The sequence below is a fragment of the Haliotis rufescens genome, unplaced genomic scaffold (genome assembly GCF_023055435.1).
Source record: "Haliotis rufescens isolate VD_foot unplaced genomic scaffold, xgHalRufe1.0.p SCAF_2, whole genome shotgun sequence".
Lineage (NCBI taxonomy): Eukaryota > Metazoa > Mollusca > Gastropoda > Lepetellida > Haliotidae > Haliotis > Haliotis rufescens.
Window position 1 is genome coordinate 20,932,399 of NW_025963890.1, and position 12,281 is coordinate 20,944,679.

The 12,281-nt window shown below is 38.7% G+C and overlaps 1 protein-coding gene across 1 annotated transcript; it reads left to right on the forward strand.

Moving 5' to 3' along the window:
- The first annotated feature begins 4,811 nt into the window (after window positions 1–4,811).
- LOC124114185 (uncharacterized protein DDB_G0271670-like) lies at window positions 4,812–11,001 on the forward strand. The gene is made up of 6 exons (XM_046474762.2): window positions 4,812–4,827; window positions 8,536–8,801; window positions 8,975–9,136; window positions 9,531–9,845; window positions 10,112–10,369; window positions 10,945–11,001. Exons 1-6 carry the CDS (start codon window positions 4,812–4,814, stop codon window positions 10,999–11,001), a joined length of 1,074 nt encoding a protein of 357 aa, XP_046330718.2.
- Window positions 11,002–12,281: the final 1,280 nt, after the last annotated feature.

Genomic DNA, 12,281 nt, shown 5'->3' on the forward strand with positions numbered 1-12,281 from the left:
AAAATCAATAACCATTTCTGCGATAGTAACATGAACACAAATAAATACGACTTTACACCCGAGGGGGCGGTCGGGGAGCCTAGTGGTTAAAGCGTTCGCTCGTCACGCCGAAGACCCGGGTTCGATTCCCGACATGGGTACAATGCGTGAAGCCCATTTCTGGTGTCCCCCGCCGTGATATTGCTGGAATATTGCTAAAAGCGGCGTAAAACCATACTCACTCACTCACTCACTCACTTTACACCCGATACCTAGCTGTATGGTAATTTTGAAGAGGAAGCCCAAATATTGTTACATCACATAATTCCAATTTAGCCCTTGAATTCAGAAAATAAAATACCCCCAAACCGATGAAACTGGTACTCAGACTGCTATTTTTATGCTGCATACAGATAAACTAGTACAGTATAATACAACCTCCGAGTTTATACTGTAGGAGGCATGATTTCGAGGAACAATTTTTCAGAATTTAGGGGCATATTGTAAATAACACCTCTCAGAAAATAAATGTTCGGATACATAATGTAGCTTATTGTAAGCAAATAATATTAGGATAAGCTCAAAAAAAGTGAATTAACCTAGTGTAAAAACCTGTTAAATGCTATTCAGTGAGTTGAAGTTAAACTTGCTACCTGACTTTAGCTGTAAATATACATTTTATTGTCATTAATTTATCAACTAACTTAGTGCATAATGAATTATGTTTTGAGTGACATTTAACGTTTTACACTATTGGACACCCATAGACTATGAGCTATCGCTCAATGGAAAGGACAATGTCAGTCAGGAATAGTATGGGTGAGGGAGCGACAGTGTTTCAAAGAGAACCAGCACTCTCTGGCCGGGTTGTGTTCTGAACGAACGGGCAATTATGTGGTTCAGAATGCCAAAGTAATGTTTAAGACTGAAACAAGTTTTTACAGCATCCTTACAACGTAGGTGTCGATATTACTGCATCACGGATTCACCAAGAATATGAATAATTTGTAATCCGGGCCATGCTATGTGAAAGAAGTCAGCTTGTGTTAAGTTGTTTAGTATGGATTCAAATAATAGAATCTAATATTAAATAATATTGGTATTGCTACATTCAACTGGACGGGTGAACAAATGAAGTTTCACCAGTAATTGGATCAATCGATTAGTATATGAAATCAGAAATATTCCAATAAGCCAGCCATAAACATTGTCAATACGGCGGTATCACTGTTTGTAAACAAAGTGAAAACCAGTGCAAACAAATATAAAGTAAATAATAATCAACTGGGAAACCAGGTTTACATAAAACAGGGGAGGGGACTGGCATGACCGTGAGGAAGATGCACGCGCTGATGTACATGGCTCCGTGCGTGTCATGCATCCATAACAGTAAGATAGACCGACAGCAATATACATCAGCCTGGACAAATCACATTACCGAAATATATTTGTTAATAATTGGGTGTTGTGCCTGAAGAAAAAATGACAGCAAACCATTTTGGTCAGGTGTAGCCATGCTCTCTGACGACAAATCACAAATCAAAGAACAAGTCAAGTCAACTTGAAAAGAGAATATCTATCTAATGTGTCCGTATACAAGAGTAGTCATTGAGCTTTCAGTATCAAAACAATACCATGGATTTAGGATTGGGAACTTTGTATTTCTATGTCAGTTACACAACAATATGAACAGAGTCAAACGTTTTAACGTGGGAACGGAATTAGAGAAAGGCGCCAGTTGACATCCTGGTCTGTTCATATGCAAAGTTTCATGAAAAATACCCATTCGAGGTATGGTCCAGACAAACGCACCACTATGAACAGTGTCAAAGTCAAACTTGTTGCCGTGGAAACTGAAAACATAAAAATTGTAAACATCTCTAAATAGCCAAAGGCACCAGTTAACAACCTGGGCACACTTGCACAAAGCGATCTTAGCGCTAAGATTATCGTAACTCCCATACTTTAACATAGGCTTACAATAGTCGTAGCACTAAGATCGCTTTGTGAAACTGGTCTTTGTGTGTGGTCTTTTAAGTGAGTTTAGTTTCATTTACATATTATTTTCTAACACTTGCCTAAAGGTAAGAAATTTGGTATAAGACACATATTTTGCCAGTTTCTTTTAAATAAGGTTAAAAATCCAGGAAAACATCAAAGGTTCACACATATATTGTGGCCTAGATCTACGTATGATATTATACTGAACTTTAATAAATATCCATAGAGCAATTCATTGCGTGAAATGTAAAAGATACGCACAATCTACAGCGAAAGCACCTGGATAATACTTATGATTGTATGCGCGTTTATTCACCTCGAATAAATTACGAAAACATGTACAACAATGTTTACCTATCACATCACAACCGGTGACTTTTACAAAATGGCGTGTTCACTGACAGCTGTACGCAGGACTTTCAGAGGAGGACTTTCGTTGATTCAGGGATCGTATATGTACATAAATGTGTCGTGTATTGTTATATGTTTTTATGTTTTATTATCCCCAAGACATATGACGGGGGGATATAGCCATCAGTATGTCCGTCTGTCCGTCCGTCTGTAATCAGTGTTTGTCCGGAGCATATTTCCTAAACCGTACAACCTAGCTTCACAAAACTTGGTACACTTACCAATCAGGCTCAGTAGTAGTGCCTTTTGCTAATTAGAGATTTTTAGATTATTTTTTTTGTCGTTTCCATGGAAATATGATGAAATTAGGAAATTTGAGGGTAGTGCTCTTGTCCGGAGCATATTTCCTAAACCGTACAACCTAGCTTCCCAAAACTTGGTACACTTACCAATCAGGCTCAGTAGAAGTGCCTTTAGCTATTTAGAGATTTTTAGAATTTTTTATTTTTGTCGTTTCCATGGAAATATGATGAACTTAGGAAATTTGAGGGTAGTGCTCTTGTCCGGAGCATATTTCCTTAACGGTACAACCTAGCTTCACAAAACGTGGTACACTTAACAATCAGGCTCAGTAGTAGTGCCTTTTGCTATTTGGAGATTTTTAGAAATATATATTTTTGTCGTTTCCATGGAAATATAATGAACTTACGAAATTTGAGGGTAGTGCTCTTGTCCGGAGCATATTTCCTAAACCGTCCAACCTAGCTTCCCAAAACTTGGTACACTTACCAATCAGGCTCAGTAGAAGTGCCTTTTGCTATTTAGAGATTTTTAGAATTTTATATTTTTGTCGTTTTCATGGAAATATGATGAAATTAGGAAATTTGAGGGCACTGCTCTTGTCCGGACCATATCTTTACACCTATCAAGCAGGTTATGTAGTGGTGCCTTTGCTATTAGTATTAACCGATTTTTTCTTTTTTTTTCTTTTTTCAATTTAAGTTGAAAATTGATGAACTTAGGGTAATGTCCTCGTCTGGAGCATATCTTCTAAACCATGCGACAGAGATTCACCAAACTTATGCACATATCAATCATGTTCACTAGTAATCTTTTTAATTTGTAGCCCCTGACATTTGAGATCATCAGAAAGTGAGCTACATGAACAAATATTTAATAACCTTCATTATATTTCTGGTTTTGGCATCAAGGAAAAAGATTTCCTTGCCAATCTAAATACATTTGAAGGTACACACAGTTTACCGACATGCCACGTCGGGGGGATATGTCATCTTCGGATGACTCTTGTTGTAACCAAGAGAATTAGTCAGTAGATCTAGTAGAAGTACCATTGTCGTTGTGCGTTTGCGTTAGTCGTGGCGGTGTCACGCAGGGCGGAAACTTGGACAATTTCTGACTGTTGAATGGACCAAATCATTGTCTTGTATGTTTTCCCTAATTCTTGCTATGATACTCTTCCCATGCATTGACCCAAAGTATGCAACGGGCAGACGAATAGACCTCTCAAAATAAGAGAAAATGCTACACACGCTAAAATCTGAATTTTGCTTTGTTTACATTTCAAACAAGTAGATCTACAGTTTTCCAAGCACAGCGTTCGTTTCTTATGATCTATTTCGCTTGGTTTCACCTGGACCATTTGTATCAGTGACAAAGACAATTAAATATTGTGTCACTTGATGTTAAATGTATGGGTAATTCCCCAGGGATGTAGATCTATGTATCGCAGGTGAGTGTGAAATAAATGTGACGTAGATTATAATGGGCGTCTGATAACCCGCAAACGCGAAACCTGATTTTGTTAATCAGACCGACCGGAAGCGTCGGGATATATTTCCCGTTTACATTTTCAATCCAACCAAATATCGCGTGATAACCTCGGTGGGAGGTTGCTAAGCAACGGTCGTTTCAATCAGCCATCTTTGTTCACTGTGAACGGAAAACTCTGATAACACGCCTCGTTTGTGCTGAAAAGTACTGCGAATTTCTTGATTTCAAACACTTCTGTTGCTGCTCCTCTCTTGCTTGCCCTATGTTCTCTTTTGTCTCAGGTATCTCTTTGCTTTCTTTCCTTTATTTGTCTTCTTCTACGTCTCGATGTGTGTGCCTTTTTATTGTCTTGTTGATAATTTTTGGTTTGAGCTTTATCTTTAACTCTTTCAAAATATTAACCCCGAAGTGTAGACCTAAGTAATTACCAATCGTGCCTAGTCATCAGTCAGTATGGTACAATAAAGCTAGCTAAAGTCGAAAATGTTACCTCAACTAAGATGGCGAATTACTGATGCCATATAAAACCCCTCGAAGGATAACAATATGGAAAAGAGCATAGTTTAGTCCCTATCTCACCTTGATAGAAAGTAAGTCCATTGGAGCAGTTGATTCTTACGCATACTCGTGCTGCAGACACGTAAAATGACAACCTACCATTGTCTTTGTGTGCAATCCCGCTTCCGAATATGGAGAAACATTCAAGTATGTAATTTCCACTGGTCCTAGTCCAATGCGCAATTGTGGTTTTGACTATTATATATTTAGCGCCAGTTTATGAACAGGACCTAGGTGTTATTAGTAATATAGTAAATACCTGACAAGCCCCAATTTGCCATCGGTATCTTAACTAAGTATCTTCTTTTGTTTCATCACCAGCATAACTTCTATCTCTATTTCATCTTTGTGTTTTCTTGTGTTCACCCTCCGGTGTCTGTGGTTAACATTTTCAATGAAAAATAAATAATATTTTGTATACTTGCAATGCTGATGTTGCTCTTCATTCCCATGTACAATTCTGTACCGCTGAATGTTTGTATATACCTCAGTATGATACCATAATTATTCCATAATTTCTATTGTACTGTAAGTTACTGCTAAACACTCCATGTTGTTGGAGTTTATCATAATATGAAGGCACAAGAGTGTCCAATAAATCACTGTTTGTAGAACTTAACTCAAGTAGCGGTAGATTTCTACAAACTTCATGCATCTAAAGCTACAGCGTGTGGAAGAATTTTTCATGAGTGAAGTATATATTATTCCATTGTGATTATTATTTGGCTCCAATAATTTGAGTGAGTAATGTTGTTACATTTTACAAGCAACTAAGTGGAATAATGTTGGGACGGGTAGTGGGACATGGAACTGTAGTTCTGAGTGAAGGGATTTGTTTTGATATCACATTTGGGGAACGAAAGTAATAACTATTTCAGTGCGTTACACTTGCAATGTAAGATTAAAGCATACTGTTACAAGTTTTAAGGTACCAAACTTTCTGCAGGATCACTCAGCAGATATTAATTATGTAGATAACTTGGTATTTAAACATATGCCTTTAATAATTAACAAGAAAATAGAATTTATCAATAAATGCCTTATGGTCCCAGTAAAAGAGCAGTAAGCGATGTTTAATTTGCTATTTGAACTTGAAATGTATTTATTATAGCGAGAAAGCTAATGTTATTTTAGCATTTAAGTTACACATAACTTGATATGTTGCACTGAATATTATATTGATAAACTACACAGTTTCCCGAAATATATCCCGAAGGAAGGTTTGTACAGATCTCCAGATAAGCAAACCTGCTTGTTTTACCTATTGGAACCGTTACGAGAACCATTACTGGAACCATAACGTAATTCATATGGACGCCATAAAATATGACCCTACACTGGAGACCTATGTTTATAGTAATTTAGAAACGGAAGACAAAATATTGATACATTGCATACCGTTATTATTTTTTAGCCCCCGAATTCATATTATTAAATAAAAACGACACGTGGAAGCTACTGGTATACTGGGGCTGAGGCTGTTCGGTTTTCTTTGTAATGTCGTATACAGATTTCAGATATATAACTAGTATGAGAATAGGAGATGTGCTCAGAGGCCGATATTCTGTAAGGAGGAAATGTCAGTAACATTTTCAAATTGAGTTATGTATTTTATTTCATGACTCATTTTATCGCTTTGTTGGGGTGACTTGTATTTCTCTAACCAATAAAGGGAAGAGGTTTTAATTCCTAGTTTAAAATTGTTGCAGTGTTTGCAATATTTAAAGAAATCTGAACTGAAGAAAAAAAATAACTTTTCCACAATCTGAATTTTAAACAACATATTTATCCCAAATTTCTTGCCAAGTGTACTTCGTTTGTAACCATAGATCAATTCCCAAATTCCCGATGACCTAAAAAACTACTGTAAATTGTATTTTTTGGATTTACAGTGTTTTGGGAGGATATTGTGTCAGAATAGGCTCACAATGCAAAAGCACAATTATTTAACGAAAGATTTCAAATGATGATAAAAATTTTAAGCAGCTAGTTAAAGTTTTATAACATCTCCAACAAAAAATATAACACCTAAGTTAGTTTATTGTCATCAAATGATATTAGGAAGTTCTCCAAAAAGGGAATCTAACCTGATGTAGAAACGTGTTAAAATGTTGCAGTAAGTTGTAGTTGAATTTGTATTTCAGTAAAAACAAATGCGAATTGTCATTATCAATTTACTGAGTCTATCATGAATTATGTATCCATGAATTAATTAGTAATTACAAGGCTACTCAAACTAACATCACAAGCATGACCAACTTCCCGAGTTGTATTGGCAATACTGTACAATATGTAATCCTTAGACTGTAAGTTTTTCCGCTAATAGGAATGCTTGTTTTTTATGAAAAAAGGGTTGGTGCCGTTATTGCCTTATCGAAGAGCCTTTGTAGCTAAAAATGTGAAAACCATTACTTTTACTGACACAGATAGGACAGTGTAATTGTTTCTTTGACCATAGCCCTTGTCCTTTGTGTATTGTTGTTACCAGTGATTCAACTGGTGTCATCAATACAATTTCATGCATGTCATAACCAAATTTAATGAGGAATTATGAGATTTGTTGATGGGATTCATTTCATGTCCTAGAAAATCTGAAAACATGTTGTACTGATCACCTAAATAAAGTACTACGGATAGTCTGATATGGTCCAATATTAGAAGGCACGAAACATATATTCCACGATATTAACCACCTATCCCCAATCACAATTTTGGCAAGTAAATGCAACAAACCCAGTTGCATCCAAGCAGTATGATGAATAGTGTATTCTATTAGTTCACTATTTGGTCACATATGACAGTTGCGGTCATCAAAGCAGCAGCCCTGCTCTTTATAGGTGAACTCTTGGGACAAACTGGATGATTATTTACACACACACACACACACACACACACACACACACACACACACACACACACACACACACACACACCCATACATGTAAAAAAACATATAAAAAGAATACAAGAAACATTTAGTTTGTAAAATGTACATCGTTTTATAATTTATTTTCATTAAAATCTTTATTTTAAATACAGTACCATACATTATGCCATGATTTAGAGTCGACCAGACGTTTCTACTTCCCCAGCCGTTCAAAGTGGCGTAAAACGCAATTTACTCTCACTAGAACTACTGAACACTGCATGTATTTGGTATACCCTAGGTAGTTTATATATTTAGTGGAGCACATGTGGACAAGTTGCCTCAGTCACCGCAATTCACTGTCCAGAGTTGCGTCCCTTATGCGTGCTCGAAACCTGTGATCGTGGGTTCAAATGCCTGTATAATATTTCTAGGCTTGACAGTTTCATATGATTCATATCCGTCCAGTAGTAGAAACTAACAGTTTCAGTCCACTTGTCCTTATAATGATAACATAGCTAAACCCTTCAAAATGGCAAATTTCTACTAGCCCTTATGATACCTTAACTATTGGGCAGTTTGGCAAGGACTACAGGACTAGTGATAATTTCTAACGCTGCCGTCTAGTAAGTTTCAACAAACATCAGATTTCGCAAGCATCACTTTCCACCCAGATCAAGCTGGAATTAATATAAAGGAAATACTATTCAAATCGGCGTTAACCACAACTCACTTTTTCACTCACTTCATACTACAGTAAACTACGGTTATAACGAACTCAAAGGGACTACTAATTTTAGTTCGTTATAACCGTAGTTCGTTATATGAACATATACAGCATGACTACAGCAAGTAGTCGGGACCAAAAAGTAAGTTCGTTACATCAGTCAGTTCGTTATAAGCGTGTTCGTTATAACCGTAGTTTACTGTACATTAAGTTCATGTTCTTCTGATGCTAGTGAATAACAGTCCTGTCTCTCTGCTTTCAGGATGGACCTCCCCTGGTGTTGGACCCCCGGTCCTCGCCGACGGAGTCTCCTTCAGCCTCCCGGACAAGTCACTGCCTATGGATCTGAGCTTCCAGCTTGGCGTCTACCCCAGCAAACCACGCCATGTCTCAATCTACCGACACAAGCTGTGCGCCCTCAGTGACCGTGTGTCCCCCCGGGACCCTCGTCTGTTTCGACGCCCCATGAGTGATCGAGCGCCCCTGCTGTCCGAGTTCGGAGAAATGCCTAAGCCTGAACACGTTCAGGTACTGAATAAGCCGAATATAAAATAATGTAAGTTCAACTTGGATTGTTTATAGGGTGTTAAAAAAGAAACTTGGAATGCATTTTATACATATTTTTTATCATATGTTGCATTAACACATATCTGGCTAGTACAGGACGGACATGTTAACCATTGCCTCTTTTTTCTCTGCAGGTTTTCTCCGTCTCCATGAAGCAGGTTGCGGCTGCTCCTCTGCCGTCATCAGATGAGGAAGAAGAGGTTGTCTCCCCTAGAGCGATTGATGCCTTCAGCTCAGAGCAGGTTGTCCCCGCTTCACGTCAGACTGAGGTTGATCTAACTGATTCTCAGAACAAGGTAAAGTTACATGCTGACATTTTTGAAAACACCTTTGATGTCGGTCTATCATGATCGATGAGCTGTTAAGGAAACAACGTGCAACAGGACTGTTTAGAACAGGGGACAAAATGTTTTTATATGAATGAGATTAATCTTAAACGTACATATCACGTCACGTTTAATATAATTTGTTATAAGATACCCTTAAGTCTTTTAAAACCAGTTGTCATTACATATTCACCATGATGTACAGATAATGAAAGAAACCAAAGAATTTTCCTTTTATGTGACTCGAGCCAGGTATTTTTTTATAATTTGATTATAAGGGAAAATGCAGTTTGGTATCAGAGACATATGTGTATCGCATTTGTATATGAACCTCATGAATCATTCCTCTTGCATCTCGTTACAGACTGAAGTGAACCCTGCTACTGTGGCCCTGCCATTATCAGACTCGGGGAGCAGCTCAGACTCCAGCTCAGACTCAGACTGGGATGATGCCTCATCATCTTCAAGCAGCACGTGCAACAGCAGCCCATGTGCCAAATGTAACGGTTCCGACAGCTCATCCGACAGCGGCTCTGACAGCTCATCAAACAGCTCCTCTAGCTCATCCAACAGCTCATCCAGCAGCTCCTCTGAGGACGAGGATTCCAGCAGTGAGGAAGACGATGTCTCGGACCACCCCACTCCAGAAGTGGATCATTCCTGTATCTTGGACCACAAGGTTAGTTAGCTTGGACCACCAGCTTTGTCGTCTTGGACCACAAAATTCAGTATCGTTGGCCAAGATGGGGTACATTCTTAGGTACAAAATAAACAAGCCCAAAATGATTTTTAAAAAGGCACCTGAGATTCCTGGTTATGAAATACATTTAAAAAAAATCCGTAAATGTTAACCTGTGTAACATGTATCACATTATTGTAACCCCATTTCATTGTCCTCCACACAACCTGACAATGCTCACTGTGGCCACATATTGTATGTTTCAGTCTGGACCAAGTGCTGAGACATCTCCATGCTCCTCTGGATCCCCCACCACCTCTGCATATGGATCAAGCTCTGGATCAAGCTCTGGATCAGCTGCCAGCTCAGGTTGCAGCTCAGGATCATCCTCCAGTTCAGGATACGGCTCAGCTGCTCATGGATCGTCATCTTCCTGCCTCGAACAAACTCCCGGCACCTCCTCGGCTGTCACCTTTGACCCTGACCTTGAGAAGAGACTTACGATCACTAGATATGGTCCTCAGGTAGGTTGTGACCCTGCATTTGTCCTGTGTGATTCGATATTAGATAATTTGGTAGGGGTTTTATGGTGCTCTTGATTATGAAATATGATAGAAGATACTTTTTTTTAATGATGTACACACATAAATTGAGGATTATATTACCATGTTGTTGTGATATAACGGGATTGTAGATAGCTAACATATTAATATTAGAAGTTTGAACTAAGTATTGTCCAATTTACAATTAATTGATAATTTCTTTTTTTATGTCACGTATGACTAAATGGATATAAACTGTTAGTTACATGATAACTAAAGCTACAAGACCATACAGATTTTGGCATGTTTTGGACCAGAGCACTGGAATACGTGGAATTCATTTATGGACCAGGGGTCCGTTCCACAAAGCGATAGTAGCGCTAAGGTGATCGTAACTCCCATACTTAAACATAGACTTACGACAGTCGTAGCCCTACGATCGCTTTGTGGAACGGGCCCTAGTAAATGTTTGATAGTTACCATTATGCAATGTAATATGTATTGTGTGTTTTCGTCATTATTCATCAACTTCATCTCTTTTTTTTTATCATTTCAAGGCTCGAGGTCTCAGGGTTTGGTACAACGAAGATGAGGTAAATATTCCATCAGTGTAAATCTGGCCAATTTAAAATGTTCGTTTGTAAGTTCTGTAACATGTATTACTTTATCGACTTCTAATGTAATGGAGCGCGAGTGGTCCAATTGTCCCTTTGGCGTGCCAGAAAACTGTGATCTTGGGATCAACCTGATTATAGTCTAGGTTTGCCAGCACCAAACCCGTGCTCGTGTGTTTCACTAAAGTGTTTAAACAAACATCTTAGACCTGCATCACTTCGGGGTTTCACCATTTTGACACGTCGTGATATAAATGAAATAAAGTTCAAAGCGGAGCAAAACCAAACTTCCTCACTCACTTCTAATGTCACTAGTGGAATATTACAGTTACACCTACAATTAAAAAATTATATTACAACTAAACACGGATTTTGTTCCTTTAAAGGATAGACCTGATGAATGTGTCTTTATACCTCCATCTTTGTTCCAGAGTGATGATTCCAGCAGCGATTCAGACGACGAGGCCTTGCTTCCACCGCCTCCTGCCCCCGTACCCTACACTGGCAAGGGCAAGGGCAAGAGCACCAAGAGGAGAAAGGTTGATGACCTCGTCGAACCATTCAGCCGCCTCAGCATTGGCCCACCACGTCCACGTGCCTGCGCTCCCCGTCGCCTCATCAGGTGCTTCGGCAAGCTCAATATGACCGAGCCCCCCAAGATGGCGACCAAGAGGAAGGTAGGAGTTTATCACACAATTTTCTGTAATTTCAATCCGGGTCTTGTGGGTGAGGGAATTGAACGAAATTGGGAATCTTAATGTTCCAGCAACGTCGTAAATAACACCGATTATTGAGTCAATACTGTATGACTACATGGGTATACCGGGTTAGAATTGATCCCAAGCAAACGATGCTGGTCGTAAGAGGCCACAAAATAGATCGGGTGGTCAGATTCGGTGGTGACTGGGTTGATAGCGTGTCACCGTGCCCCTACGGCGTCAATCGTGGCTCACAATATCAATCACTAGATTGTTTGGTCCAGACTCGATTATTTACAGGCTGCCGTAATATAGCTGGAATGTTGTTGTGTGCGGCGTTTAGCAACACAAAGGGACTTGGTTTATGGATATATTTTTTTCAAAACAAACCCCTAAAGGCGATAAAAATAGAATTTAAAGATATTTTGTTTAATTGTTGTTGTAAGTGCATGGTCACCCCGTGGTAGAGTGCCAAGTAACCTTTGCTTGTTTGTAAGAGGTCACTATAAATACCGGGTGGTCAGACCAGATGACGGCAAGAAAGAAAACAAATGTTCAACAAATAACAAATAACAAACCACC

Excerpts from the sequence above, each read along its gene's own strand:
- LOC124114185 (XM_046474762.2), top strand. Across the intron at positions 8,802-8,974 it reads CTAAGCCTGAACACGTTCAG|GTTTTCTCCGTCTCCATGAA; the intron begins GTACTGAATAAG and ends TTTTCTCTGCAG. Across the intron at positions 10,370-10,944 it reads TCACTAGATATGGTCCTCAG|GCTCGAGGTCTCAGGGTTTG; the intron begins GTAGGTTGTGAC and ends TATCATTTCAAG.